We start from the raw sequence: 14,805 nt of genomic DNA on the forward strand, positions 1-14,805 counted from the left end.
GAGGGATCAGCGGGCGACACACAAAGCGCCCTCAGCCACCCCCGGGGTCCCCGGAGCACCCTTCCGAGTCGGAGGTGACGTCACTGACAATGGAAGGTCGAGCTGTGATTAAAGATCGAGACTCCGTAAAAACTCCTTCAAAACTCCCAGAGAGCGAGAGAGAGCGAGAGAGAGCGAGAGAGAAAGAGAGAGAAAGAGAGCGAAAGAGAGAGAGAGAGAAGGAGAAAAAGAGAGGAAGGGAGTAAGGGATGGTAGCATATCCCGTGAGATATTACCTCCGACCGAGCGACAGCTATATGACGGTTCCATCCGCGGGGAACCAACCCGTCACCGATTCTTTTCCATAGATTCACGCCCCGTTCTATACGTATACACACACGATGTTTTCTACAGGGTCGTACAACACCCGACGATCGCTTCTTCCTACCTAGTTTACACTCGCCATACGGTGCGAATTGCTAACGATGGAACGAGATCCGTCGTCTGCTTTGCAGTTTGATGCGCGTGCGCTAAAATAAGAAAAAAAAAAAATCCGGGAGCATTTCATGTGCCAGGTTGACCAACCGTCGCGAACGTAACCTCAAAATTTTTTTACAGTTGACGCTGACAGTTGTGCTCAACGCCGATGGGTGTCAACATTTTTTTAGGTTAAATACGACGCGGCCAACTGTCGTATTAATTTGTGACGGTTGGTCATCCTGCAAACAACTGCGTTCCGATTGTGCGCGCGTGCGCGTTAAACTACAGCAAACGATGGACCATTGCGTGTAACAGTTCTCGGAGTATTTAATCGATTTTTTTGAAATAAATTCAATCATTCTAACATATTACGAACACTGAATTGTATTTCATCTCGCGTGATTGTGTGGAAAACTTGTGTTATGCTATAATTTGTACAAGTACACAAAAAACAAAGTTTGTTGAGTTTACCAGACATGGCGATAAAGGTGTTTTTTTTTTTTTTTTTTCTTATTTCAAGTAAATGAAAGTAGGATTAAAAACTCCGGCCATTTAAAAGGAAAAAAAAAAAAGAAAAAAATCCACACGTTAATTCAAGCGATAAATAACTGCAGGGAAAAAAAAAACAGTTTTCGTTCGTTTTTTTTTTTTTTCAATTTTAAATTTTTGATCGACGGTACTCGCACCATTTTTCATTCTCCTCGTCAAACGTGGTTTCACTTCATAATACAAATTATTGTTCAGACCACATTTTCAACGAACCAAATAACATTTCTATGAATCAAAAAAAAAAAAAAAAAAAAACATTCCACTCGCCACATTCGATAAAATCAAAAAATTCCATTTACGTATGCATACCTACCCGCATCTCGTACATAATTGTGAAAAAAGTTTTCACTCAATTTTTACGGAGTTGAAACAATGTTCAAATCACAAGAAAATATGGCACAAGTAACTACATTAGTGCAATCATACGTTCAAGTACTTACATGTAAATGTATATAGGTGTAATAACTATCCTACGGTCATGCAGGACAACCTCCCGTATTTCGCGTCATTCGGCAACGTCTGCAAGTATAAAAGAATCATTTAATTAAGCAAAACCACACCTCTCGTGGATATTATTACATGTATTGAAATCGAGGGTAATTTGCTGGCAAAAAGCCACCCCAAGAACGATGACTAACGTGGTTTTAGAGGGAAGACCGCAATTTTCTACGCGCGTATGTACGCCGAAACAACGTATACGTGCCTATGTAATAACGACCCTTGCGCATAGCGAAGGGCCATGGATCGAGCCAGATTTTATTAGGGAAAGAAGCTGGGGATGGGGGGGGGAGGAGGGGGTAGTTCTTTGTCTATGATAATCTATACCGACTGGAAACGTGGGCAGCACTCTGTGTTCTTTGTCAAAAACCGCAGGGTAATATTATTCTGTACATATAACAACGATGGCGACAAAACTCTCTCGAGGTTGTAACGATTGTTTTCAAATTGTTGCAAATCGTTGTCAGTCTGCTAAACAGAAGTAACGCGCGAATGGCGAAAAATGTTTTCGAACTGTGTTAAAAGACGTCCAATTATTTGTCATTGTAATAAGATGTTGGAAATTTTTTTCATACAAATTACCAGATATCACGCCAACCATTAATTGACAATAATAAAATAAAGTAATAAAAAAAAAAACAGAAGAAAAAAATCACTCACCGCTGACAATGCGGCAAGATAGCCAAGGCTTGATTAAATTATACTCTAAATCCAACATATTAATACATATTTGAACATTGTGACACGCACAGTGTCTGTCCGCTGATGGGGCTTTCTACGTGTACCTAAGTGGAGAGCCAACGCAGGCATCAGTGCTTTGAAAGAAGCGAGCGCGTTGTAAGAATGAAAAAAAAAAAAGAAAACGACGAAGAAGAAGAAGAAGAAGAAGTAGAAAAAAAGAAGTAAAGAAGAGAGGGAGGTGGTGGGAAAAAAAAACACTATGAAAAAATAATAATAAAAAGGAGAACAATGGATCGACGCCGACGGTGACGGCGATTCTGACACTGACGAGCGGAGGAAGAACTCTTGTTCATATAGGTACGCGTTGGTTCAGTGCTCACGATCAGCGGGTAGCTCCTACATGTTACTGGTACCTACATCACGTTTCTGAGCCCTGACGCATTTCAGGTTCATCCTGAATGCGAGAATGTGCGCAAAGCGTTATAGACGAAGCTTGTAATAGGTGGAAAATCGGGAAACTAACACTGCGGTGTGCTTGATTAGTCTCTGACACTTGTGCGATAGTCTATAGTTGGCACATGTGGACTCACGTTCCCTCGTAGCTCGCCGCACTCTCACCAGTCTGGTACCCCGGGGCAAAATCGTCCCTAACATTCCACCCAGCCTGTTGAAATCGCGCGAGGCTACCCCCAGAAGAAAAGAAACTCGATTTATAAGTTACCGCATAATTAGGTCCTCATTAAACGACGGTTGTTGTATGGGTACCATATTGAAAACTGTAATGCCGGTTTATTTTCGAAAGATTACGTGCGTTACTTGAGGTAGTTGACACAACCATGGAATTCATTGTTCGATACCCTACATCAACGTATTTTTTCAAAAGATAGCAATATCTGTAAACCAAAATGGTTCAAAACTTTGTTTACTTTTCTACACGCTATCAGAATCGCTGTGGAACTAGGTGTGCCGAATTTTCGATATCATTTGAACAAATGTTTCCAAATTACACCACTTAATGAATCCAAACCAGCATGAAACCACTGGTTCGATGAAGCTTTAGAAACACATCTAAAATTGCACCTCAATCAAAAAAGTTTAAAGACCACCAACGAATCCCTGAAAAGTTCATACATCAAAAAGTCACCCAAAGTACAACTTGAAGTATGCAGTGTGAAACCATTCGATTTCATCGAAAGTCGTGCACTGGTTTCGCGTTTCTTGAATTCCGCGGACTCGGTCAAGTTTCTCGAATCTCGAAACGAGGTGATGCCAACTCGATTCCCGCAGGTAGCTTCTCACCCATCCATCCCACCCCTCAACGCTGAACCGATTCCAACTGTTCTATCCTCTGCTTCAAACGCATCTAAAATTGCACCTGAATCGAACAAGTTTAAAGACCACCAACGAATCCCTGAAAAGTCCATACATCAAAAAGTCACCCAAAGTACAACTTGAAGTACGCAGTATGAAACCATTCGATTTCATCGAAAGTCGTGCACTGGTTTCGCGTCTCTTGAATTCCGCGGACTCGGTCAAGTTTCTCGAATCTCGAAACGAGGTGATGCCAACTCGATTCCCACAGGTAGCTTCTCACCCAACATCCATCCCACCCCTCAACGCTGGACTGATTCCAACCGTTCGATCCTCTGTTTCAGACGCATGCGGTCTGTCGGACGTCGGGCACATCGAGTCCCTTCAGGAGAAGTCGCAGTGCGCCCTGGAGGAGTACTGCAGGACGCAATACCCGAACCAGCCGACGAGGTTCGGCAAACTCTTGCTGCGACTCCCGTCCCTGAGGACAGTGTCGTCGCAGGTTATCGAGCAGCTGTTCTTCGTCCGGCTGGTCGGAAAGACGCCGATCGAGACCCTTATCCGAGACATGCTCCTCTCCGGAAGCAGCTTCAGCTGGCCCTACATGCCCTCGATGTGACACTCCGTCTGGCGGCAGCTAGCTTCCGCGTAATACCTCGCAAGGTGAACGGTTTATTCGACATGGAATAAGAGTAGTGGTACAATTGATAGATCTGGACCGTGACGCGAGGCTAAGTTCCGTTCGTTCTGCGGTTGGCAGAGTTCAGTATGTGTATAAAACAAAAAACAAAAAACAAAAAAAAAAACACAAAAAAAAAATAACAATAATGAAAAACCCCAGCCCACCCTAAAGTAATCCGTTTTCACCTAGGCTTCTAATTTTCTCTCCAAAACATCATCATCGTCATCTCTTTCACCGATCGTCGAGGATTGAGGAATGAGCGCGAAAATTCAATGTCACATAGAACGAAAACTCTTCCAGCTGAGCTGTGAAACGACCATTGTACGTTGTAATATGATAATAAAGTGCAAAACGACGCCGTCGGATCCTAATCAAAATGTTTCACACAGAGTTGAAACACTTGCCGTTGAAACAAGGATATGGAATCACGGATATCCGCAACGAAATTATTTACACTGTAAATGAAAAAAAAAAAAAAGAAAAAAAAAAAAACGGTGGGTATGACGAATCGCGATTACCAAATTTACGGACACTTGTACCTATATAGGCACTAATTATATATACTAAACAGTCTGCGTACTGACCGCGCCTAGAGTTAGGAAGATAGTTGAAAAATTATGCAATTTATAATATTGCGCAGGATATATTGGAACGCGTTTGTAAATATGAAGATGAGAGGTCGAAGCGCTGTGAGGATTAATTATCGTACTTACTGTGGATCAACAATTTGAGAAACCGTTGACAATTGTTTACCACATCTTTTGAATTCACTTGGCGTACAGTCCTCTCTCATTATATGACCGATCACGGGGCTGCAGAGGAATTATAAAGTTACCGGAGATCGAATCTTCGCACTATTGATCAGCGTTATCGCGAGAAAGGACTGTAGAATAATTTTAGTCATTTAATGACGCGCTCCAAGTTGTTTAGTTTTCGAATTCGAATTTTTGTATTCGTAGTAATTGAAATTGGTATAAGAATCCAATATAACCTGTTCTCAAGTTATACCGCTTATCTTTTGCTGTCTTATGCGATTTTTCGTTGTTTTTGGTTGTTTTATTATCTCATTTGTTATCAATTCACTCCAATCCTTCCATCTGATCGAGACTTAATCACTCCTATTATAACAATTCAAAAAACCACCTCAACATTCATTTATCAGTTACATCGATTTGAGGAAGTGTACTAAAATCAAACGATGCGTGAACTCCTTGAAATAAAATTCGTATACCCTAGATGTGAAAAATATAGCATCCCTCGGACAATTTTCGAAAAATTAAAAAAGTTTACATTTGATGACGTTTTAAGTTTTTCGATCCTCCAAAAAACGTGATCAGTATACCAAATTTGCAAAAAAAAATTCGAATCCATTCTCTTCCTGCACTACAATTCTACATTTTGGTTCACCGATTACTGGTTAAAAGTAAATATAAATATTGGATGGTACAACATCTTTGACTGAAGAAATCTAGTAAATTTCACGATTTATTTCAATAAGTTCAAAAATATAGATACTATTCATTGTTTGAAGGCCAATAGATCGTCTCAACATGTGTATATAATCCACCGTGATTCAACGCAATCAATTAATTCCTCTGATCCATTCATTATTCGTTTATTCATTCGCTCATTCATTCACTCATTCGTTCATTCATTCGCCAATTCAATCATTCATTCATTCATTCTCTAACCAAGAAAAATCGAATCGCCGGACTGATGGTTCAACCCCGAAAGCAAGAAGTTCAGGAATTCATGTGACACTGTAAAATTACAAACCGCCAAAAACATTCGTCAATGAGCCTGAGCTTTTCGCGTGGGATGTTGAACAACGCGGTCTGTGCGAACGAGCCGAAATTTTCAGATTAACAATGGATGCTGAATGTGTGCATATTCGGAGAAAATGAAGGACACGAAAAAATGGTCGATGACGGATATCCGCCGGTGTGCAGGGTTCGACGCGAATCGAAGAAAAGAAGAAGAACCACATTTACAAGTAGATATACTCTTCGAATAATAAGAACTAGGAAGAGCATCGAAGAACGTTCAAATTTACAAAGTCCGGGATACCAGAGTCCCTCGGCACATGAGAGACGAAATTGAAGATGAAGCGAGAGCGTTAAAAATAAAAATAAAATTTTTTTTTCCTTGTTTTCTTTAAAATTCAAACAAACCGAGAACTGAATTCGCGGCTGAGTGCGCTCAAATTCTCGAGATCAAAAGTTCTTTGCGCTTGCTTTACGCATCCACCGTGTCCAGAAGCCATAAATTTCCATTCGTAATCACTCCCCGGCTATCCTTGAATGTATGGAACACTAGAATCTGGCGATCCTCGTCAAGATCCTTCTCTCAATAGTTACAGCCTCCTAATCGACTCCGCAATATTCTCACATTCTCATTATTACATCATCCCGTTTCAGCGCTCGTTTCTCTTCCTCCGTTGAATACATGTTTGCACTTCTTACTTCACCCGTTTCTCCGTTACAAAACAATCAACGCTTCATTGCCAATCAAGTTACGACAGTGAATTTTCAAATTTCGAATTGAATTTTTTTCTTTTTTTTTTTTAACGTAACTCAATAATTCATCCGTTTTACGTTCACGGTAGTCCGATATTATTATTTTTTCTCTTTCCTGCTTCCTATTCGTTATTATTATTATTATTATTATTAATATTATTATTGTCATCATCATCTATTATATTATTATTGATACTGATATTATCATTATCATCACAACGTTCATCATCACCACCACCACCACCATTATTATTATTATTATTACCATTATTGCTACTACTACTACGATTATTACTACATGTGTAAAATTGAATTACGCAGAGTTTATAATATATGTATATGTTTCCGATATTGTATTCGGAATTGGCGTAATTTTGTTTAAAAAAAAAAAAAAATTGAGATATCGTCGCGTTTTTTATACTCTGTCTTTCTCGCTCTCTTTTTATATCACTATGCATCTTTTTCTCTGCGCGGTCGAGATCGCGGGCTTGGTTATTGTTGACATACCTAATTGTTGAACGTACCTACACTGTATAAGTAATGTATATACATACATACATACGTACGTACATGCAACATAAATTACTAGTGTATAATAGAGAAGTCTTGATGCGACACGTTTACTTACTTATACTTACTTACTTATTATATTATATTATATTATATTATATTGTATTAAATATTATATTATATTATATTAAATATTATATAGTAAAAATACGATTCAATTTATCACTCGCGTTATTTAATTACTTATAATATATGTATAGTGTACACATATGTGAAAATACAAAAAAAAAAAACACACACACACACACACTGTTGCATAAAGTGAAAATTTGAATAAAAAAAAAAAAAAAACTTTATAAAAGTAAACGAAAAATAATTAAATAATTACACAGCCCTGTAAATTTTTTATTTTTTTTTTTGTTGAGAAAATGCTAAACGAACGAGTCACAGTATTTTCCGACATATTTTGCCCGTTTTTTCAAACACGTGGCAACTTCAAGATATTTCGATCTAAGAATGGCATTTTTTTATGAAAATTACACTTTTTGATTCGCATCATCTGTTAAATCGGTTCATAAAGTACGGTGAAAAAATTTATTCTACGCGTTTTTGTCTACAGAACGACATTTCGTGTTTTAAAAGAATTTTATCACGCACGCAAATAGTCATAAAAAAAAATATTATTCGCCCGAAAATTTCATTTGACTCGAACTGTTACTTGAATCAAACCAAAAACCCCTTGTCACGTTGAAATTACCTTGTGTAAAACGTTTGTATATCTTGAAAAATGTAAAAAAAAAAAAAGTATAATATTTTCGGGTTGAAAATATTTTTTATAATTTATTAAAAATAATCTTGCCTTTTCGTAGGTCAAAGCAAGTAAAATACATTTTCGTCGCCGTATTTTATGAAGCGGTATTCAAAAATTGGAGTCAAAAACGGAAATCATTGTCGAAAACGCCATTTTCGAATTGGATTATCTCGAAATTTTGACGTCATGGAAAAAACAGACCTGCACAATCGTATTCAGCGCATAAAAATACGTCGGAAATATACCAACTCGTTCGTTTATCATTGTGTGAAAAAAATTTTTGCAGGCCTGTGTTATAAATAAATTAAGACACTGGATATAGGAGACTGTATCAGTCTAAAATAATAAATTATAATTATAAATGAAACACCCTCCCTTCCATTGAGGATGGTATGTAAAAAAAAAAAGAAGAAAAAAAAAAAAACAAGATCGCGTCGATAATCGACAATAAACGATTAAATATACGATGATGATAAGCGACGAAGACTGCAAACGTACCAAGTTAAACACGCGCCTGGCGAGTTTCCATCCCAAATAAAAAAAAAAAATCAAACTACACAATTCTTTGCGTTTGAACATTAGCATTATCGTTATACGGTAAAACTTGTCATTCCATGAACCAGACTGGAATTAGAAAATCATTTCACGAGGTAAGAAATTTGATTTGTTTTTTTTTTTTTTTTTTTTTACCAGATACCAAAAACCGCAAAAAAGAACTTTCTTAAGCAAAAAAAAAAAAAAAACTTTGAATAAACAATTTTTTCCATGCTATACCGATTGCGCGTTAAGAAAAAAAAAAAAAAAAAAAGAAAAGAATATCCGTCAATATTTATTTTCACTCAAGCGATCTCGAGCGATTAGATGTACATAAAATAACATAAATGCGTACGACTACACGTTGAATCAGGTATATTTTGCTGTAAGAAAATGTTCAGAAAAAAGGGGGAAAAAAAAAATGGTAAAATATGGTGAATAAATAATAATAAATGCTGCATTATACGTACATATTTATACAATATGTTATGTGCACCTTATCGCTGTTGAGTCATAACCGGAAATAGTAGAAAAACACAAAAAAAAAAAAAAAAGCAGTAATGAATAATTCATTGTCATCGTGTATCTATATCACACAAATATATAGTGCGTTCCGTGCCAACTCTATAATCGTCTGATCCTCACCGTCTCGGATCTGAAATTTTACTTTTTTTTTTTTTGCATCATCATAAAACATATTTTTAAACTGAAATTATACAGTTGACAATATCCAGATACGGCTTGTAACAAGTGGAAGTAGAATCAATTTCCGTACAGTCGAAACTGGGGAAAAAGCCGATACGTGAAGATTTTTTTTCAGAATTTATAAATTGTACATTTTTCCAGAGGTTTTTCAAAAACCATGAATAAATAAAGTGGTTTAAATCGAATAAATGAACAGATAGGATTTAATTGTAACAAAAATTGATGAAATCAAAGACGAATGATGAACATCAGGCGTTCGTTGATTTTGCACGGAAAGCCCATATATTATACTATACATATAATAGTTAAGAAATACGTCGTGCGTGTATATCATGTACATAAAATAGAAATGTGCATAGGCGATACAATTATACGTACAAACAATTTATAATACACCTACCTATAATTTATATACACACACACACACACACACACACACACACAAACAGATATATATATATATATATAAAACATAAATAGTTGAGGCGAGAAGGATAAATAATGTGATATATGTCGAAAATTAGAACCCGGTTTTTTTGGAAACGGTGCTTTTTATACGTCTAGTATAAAAAAAAAATTATACGGATATACATGTGTTATACATATATGTATGCATATACATTACATCATATATGTACACATATTATACATAATATCTAATTCTATGCATATATATGTACGAATAAAAATGTAAAATATAATCACAACAATGATAATGATATAAGGATAAACGCGGTTATCCATTATATATATATATATATATGTATGTATGTATATGTATATATATATATATATATACATATATATACATATATTATACTGAATAATGATAATTATTTAAGTATATATACATAATATAATATACGTATATAAATATAAATAAATGTGGCAATTACGTGAAGCTAGTTACTTATATAATAGAGAAGATTTTCAGGGGGTATAAGGGATATAATTATTGTAATAATAATAATAATAACAACAACCACAATAAAAAATTAAAACAATAATCATAATAATAATAATAATAATAATAATAAATAACAATAATAATAACAATAATAATAATAATAATAGTATTGTTTGTTAAGGCGGTCGTTTTTTTAATAAAGCCATCGTTCTTATAGTTTTCTAAATCTCACGTCTCGAAAACTATCCATGTAACATGTATATTGGACGATATCCATCATCGACTTTATACATTGATTCAGCATCTTTACCCGTTTCATTCGGATTGCTCGTATCCGTCATAATCGTATATTATAGTAATGCCATCATGGAACGTAACGACGCGACGATCGTATAATTGTTGGCGTACGGAATCGTTTCACCGACGCATCATCGGCAGTCGCAACCAACGACGGAATAATTACTTTCAACGTGAAAAACGAACAGAAACGAAAATAAGAAAAAATTTAAAAACAAGTGGATTTCTCTCTCTCTCTCTCTCTCTCTCTCTCTCTCTCTCTCTCTATCCAAGGGCATGTATAAAGACGTAAAAACATTTTTGTATAAAATATGTACATATAGTTAGTATATTCTTGAAAAAGTATGAAGAAAACGAAACGAAAACTTGAAGCATACATGCAGTGTATGGATGTGGATATCTATCACACGCTGCAAGTGCATACATCATATTATATAATATAAATACTGACGCTCTGCATAGGTCACTAGGTTTTATTACCGTTATCATTATTATTATTATCATCGTCATCATCATTATTGTTATTATTCTCATGATTATTCTTATTATTGTCATTATATTATATTTTTATTACTATTTTTACGATTGTTAGCACGATTATTATCATTATTATTATTATTATTATTATCATTATTATCACTCGTAATATTATTATGTGAAATTACGATGTACGTATAGAATTGTAGGTATAGATATAATAGGTTATAGGTATGTATAATAATGCAACTGGTCTTTTTCCTTATATTTTGATTTTTGTCATATTTTATCGTGCAAAAGAAGAAAAAAACATTGTCTTTGTTTATTTATTTATTTTTTTTTTTTTTTTTTAGTGTCGTTTTTCACACTTCCTCGTGCGAAAAATTATAATAAGAGATTACCAGGTAGTGAAAATAATTATTACAGTCTCTGTTTCTCCAACGATCCCTTACACGCATCATATATCATATGTACGCCTATAATTTCAACGAACTCGTCATCCAGATACTATAAATTTTATTTAGTTTATGTACACACGATTCTTATTATACATGTACATGTGAAATAGGTACCTGTAGAAGGTACGTCAGACATTACATGTGTTCACATGAATACGATATCGAATCACAGTCGCTGCCTGTAAAAACTTCGTCGGAAATTACCCGATAATTACAGGTAAGTATATTACCTATGTACAACGGATTGGTACGCGCGTAAGATCGAGAAATTGAAAAGGAAAAAAAAAAGAAATCAGAGAAAAGAAAGAGTGACATTTTTCTTTTTGTCATAAATTGACTAAATCGTTATAGCTATTATAATTATTATTCATTCTTCGATTTATTCATTCATTTCATTTTTTATTTTTTTTTCTTGATTACATCTCTTTCTTTGTTCCCGCTCCAAGAAAAATGATCCACGAATAACGTGCAAAGTTCAATCGAAGCTTTTGAGATGGAATTGGTGAAAGGGGGATGGATGAAGCGGCAAATGCCTGTGTAACTCTTGCGAAAAAAAAAAAAAAAAAAAAAAAAAGGTAACAAAGTGTGTCGCGGGGCAAAAGCTGCAAGCCTAGCAAAAGAAGCGAGCGTCGAAGCAAAAGCTGCAAGCTGCTAGAGGTCGCGATCGCAGACGTACGAGGGCAAAGCACAGTCGGGGCGTCGCGTCGGCCAGAAATCACTCTTGGCGTCCGCGATTCGTGGCGAAATTCGCTCTAAGCTTGGCATCTACGTGTATATGCGTATATATATATATGTATATATTGTATGTACAAAGACGCGGTACGTAGGTATAAAAATCATGGCGTATAAAGAACAACGCTTGTATCGATACATACATACGTATGTGTGTACACGTATACCCGTATAGCTACTTCTCTGCAGGACTCTGAATTGCGATAGGAATGCGAATTTCGAATGACTCTTTCTAGGCTACCGCGTTCAACTTGAAAGAGCCGAGAATAAAATCTAAAGAGGCAAAGGAAAAAAGCAAAAAAAAGAAGAAAATTACAGAAAGCAGTGTAGAAAAATCTCAGGTTAAACCGTGGTATAAGAATAAAGAAAAAAGGAAAAAAGAGGAAGCGAGATGTAATAAATAAAAGAAAAAAAAAAAAAAAAGAAACCCTCATCCATCCGCACGCGGCGTATTTTCGGGCTAAACAAAGAAGAACTCGGGCTCAGAATTTCGTTAGCTTGCAATGTTTAGAATTTATCGAAAGCTCGCCTCGATATTCGTTAGTTTCTTTGACGAGGACATATTTTTTTTTTTTATTTTTATGGTTTACACACATTTCGCGTTCGATGATGAATATCATTCGTAAAAATTTCACGACAATTTCAACTGTTTGCGCAAGTTCGAAGCTGTATGCCTGGTCGTATGAAAAAAAAAAAAAAAGGATAGTCTTGATATAGGTCCAGAATCTTCAAGTATTCACCGAAATTAGTACTTATAGTCGTAGTTTAAGTTAAATTAGGTCGAGTACTCGTAGTAAATAGGAGGAAAAAACATAAATAAAAAAATGACAAGAGATCACTGCCGTAAGCAATGATTCTGTTCTACGTTTTAATACTTGCGAAAGATATAAATGACACGATAATCGCAATCGCGCAATAGCGAAAAATAAAATCATGCAAGTATATTTCCGAGTTTTCTTTGATTGTTTTTTGCTTTTGTTTTTTGTTTTCCGTGTCGAGTATAATGACTCGAACATCCCCTCTATACAGAATAGAGCTCCCACAAACCAACTCAGAGCGGATTACACGAGGATTGAGGATTTGAGTACGGAAATGGAAGTGGAAAGGACCGTGCATGCGTCGGGGAGACGAAAAAGCTCGTCTCGGTCTTACTGATTCACTTACAGAGTGCTGATCTGTGAATTTGGGATGAAGGGAATTTACGAAAATAAGTTCACAGCCCTCGCAAATGAAATTGCGCCACCCTCGCCCTTTGGTCGTAAGTTCAGGGGCAGAAGGGAAGATTACTAACCTGAATTATACTCGCTATATCCGCGCGCACGCAAGAGCAAAACCGAGTTGCTCGGATGCAAGGCGCACTCTGTTGAAGATGACTTGAATTTCTTTGTATATAATTATTTTTCTTTCTTTTTCAAATTTCTTTGCCACATTGAAAAATAAATATTGATTTGCTTCGTAGATTCTTTAGAGCTAATCAACCGATACAATAAGTTTGGCAGAAATTCATTCAAGCTCTCTCGTACTTGGTCAAATTGTCACTAGATGTCGCTGAACGGGTTGAATTTTCTCGCGGAAACATAACCTTTAACAATTGTGACGGACTGACTTACACATGTTCTACGGTATTTTCGAAACTAGATAATTAAATAATCTATTTTACTCCATCGATATAATTTATTTTGATTTTTCTTTGTAATAATACTTTAAATATTATTGGAGGTTTGTTTAATAATTGTTGCATCAAAGAATGCAACATTCTTATAGGACAAAAAAAATTCAAGATTTAAAAAACACATTATATTTTAGATAAAAAGGTATTTGCTCCGGAGTATACATTTTTTTCGTCATACATAATGATAAACAATCTATGATTTGATCGATGCAAGTAGAATTGGAGAATGCAGTTATTTAAAAAAAAAATAAAAATAAAAAATTTGCACATTTTTTATTATGTGAACGAACATTAGAATAACCAACCGGTGATTTTCATAGTAACATATCTTATATCGATGCTCCGCTAAAATGAATATGCATCGACAAAAAAAATATCTTTTCAAAACACTGTCAATATCGAATACACAAAGAATAAATATAAAAAACAAAAAAAAAAAAAAAATATTCCACAGATTGCGGACCATTCAAACAAAAGAAAATGCTTAGTTCACATGTTTTATAAAAGAATGTTGGTAACAAGTCAGCAAGGGCATACAAAAGGCAGGTACCGTACGAAAGAAAAGACGAATTTTAAGTCGTTAAGAGTTAAAAGTGGTATTTTCTGTACTGCGCGCATGCGCTGTCGCGAATAAATCTGACGATACGCGATCCTAACCTCAGTTTCGTGTTTTGGGAAAGAACGGACAACATACTCTCATTATATAAAAATATTTGCAATATTCCTTTTCGACTTCACCTACGACTCATGTTGCAAACTTACGCTCGGGCGGAAAAGACCGAGTTTGCATCCTTGTTACACAATGTACTAACGTAGGTGCAGCCGAACGAGGTAAGGCAAGGGAAGTAAAGGAAAGGCAAGACTGACTGGCGTCTGGCGCCTGCCTAGTACTCTGACTTCTCGAACGCTATGCATAAAGCATGAAAATAAATCACGATAAACTCACACCGGGACGTACGTGAGACGATGCTTTGTAGTGGTGGTTTTCAACGTTCCGAGTCCTACA

The 14,805-nt window shown here is 35.8% G+C and overlaps 1 protein-coding gene and 1 long non-coding RNA gene across 7 annotated transcripts in view; one reads left to right on the top strand and one right to left on the bottom strand.

Annotated features, from left to right (window-relative positions):
- LOC124183632 (steroid receptor seven-up, isoforms B/C) overlaps positions 1–6,003 on the top strand; it is a 97,711-nt gene extending 91,708 nt beyond the window's left edge. For 2 of the 3 annotated variants that reach the window (XM_046572350.1, XM_046572352.1), the window contains exon 4: positions 3,843–6,003. In XM_046572350.1, the coding sequence (XP_046428306.1) occupies positions 3,843–4,117 (275 nt within the window). In that variant the 3' untranslated portion in view covers positions 4,118–6,003. The remainder of the gene's footprint in view (positions 1–3,842) is intronic. The other variant, XM_046572351.1, reaches the window with a different exon arrangement.
- Positions 1–14,805, bottom strand: part of LOC124183633 — a 184,667-nt gene that overhangs the window by 160,719 nt on the left and 9,143 nt on the right. For 3 of the 4 annotated variants that reach the window (XR_006871020.1, XR_006871019.1, XR_006871017.1), the window contains one exon: positions 1,449–1,527. The exons of the other annotated variant lie outside the window; for it this stretch is intronic. This is a non-coding gene — a long non-coding RNA (uncharacterized LOC124183633). The remainder of the gene's footprint in view (positions 1–1,448; positions 1,528–14,805) is intronic. 4 annotated transcript variants of the gene reach the window in all.

The sequence above is a fragment of the Neodiprion fabricii genome, chromosome 5 (assembly GCF_021155785.1).
Source record: "Neodiprion fabricii isolate iyNeoFabr1 chromosome 5, iyNeoFabr1.1, whole genome shotgun sequence".
Lineage (NCBI taxonomy): Eukaryota > Metazoa > Arthropoda > Insecta > Hymenoptera > Diprionidae > Neodiprion > Neodiprion fabricii.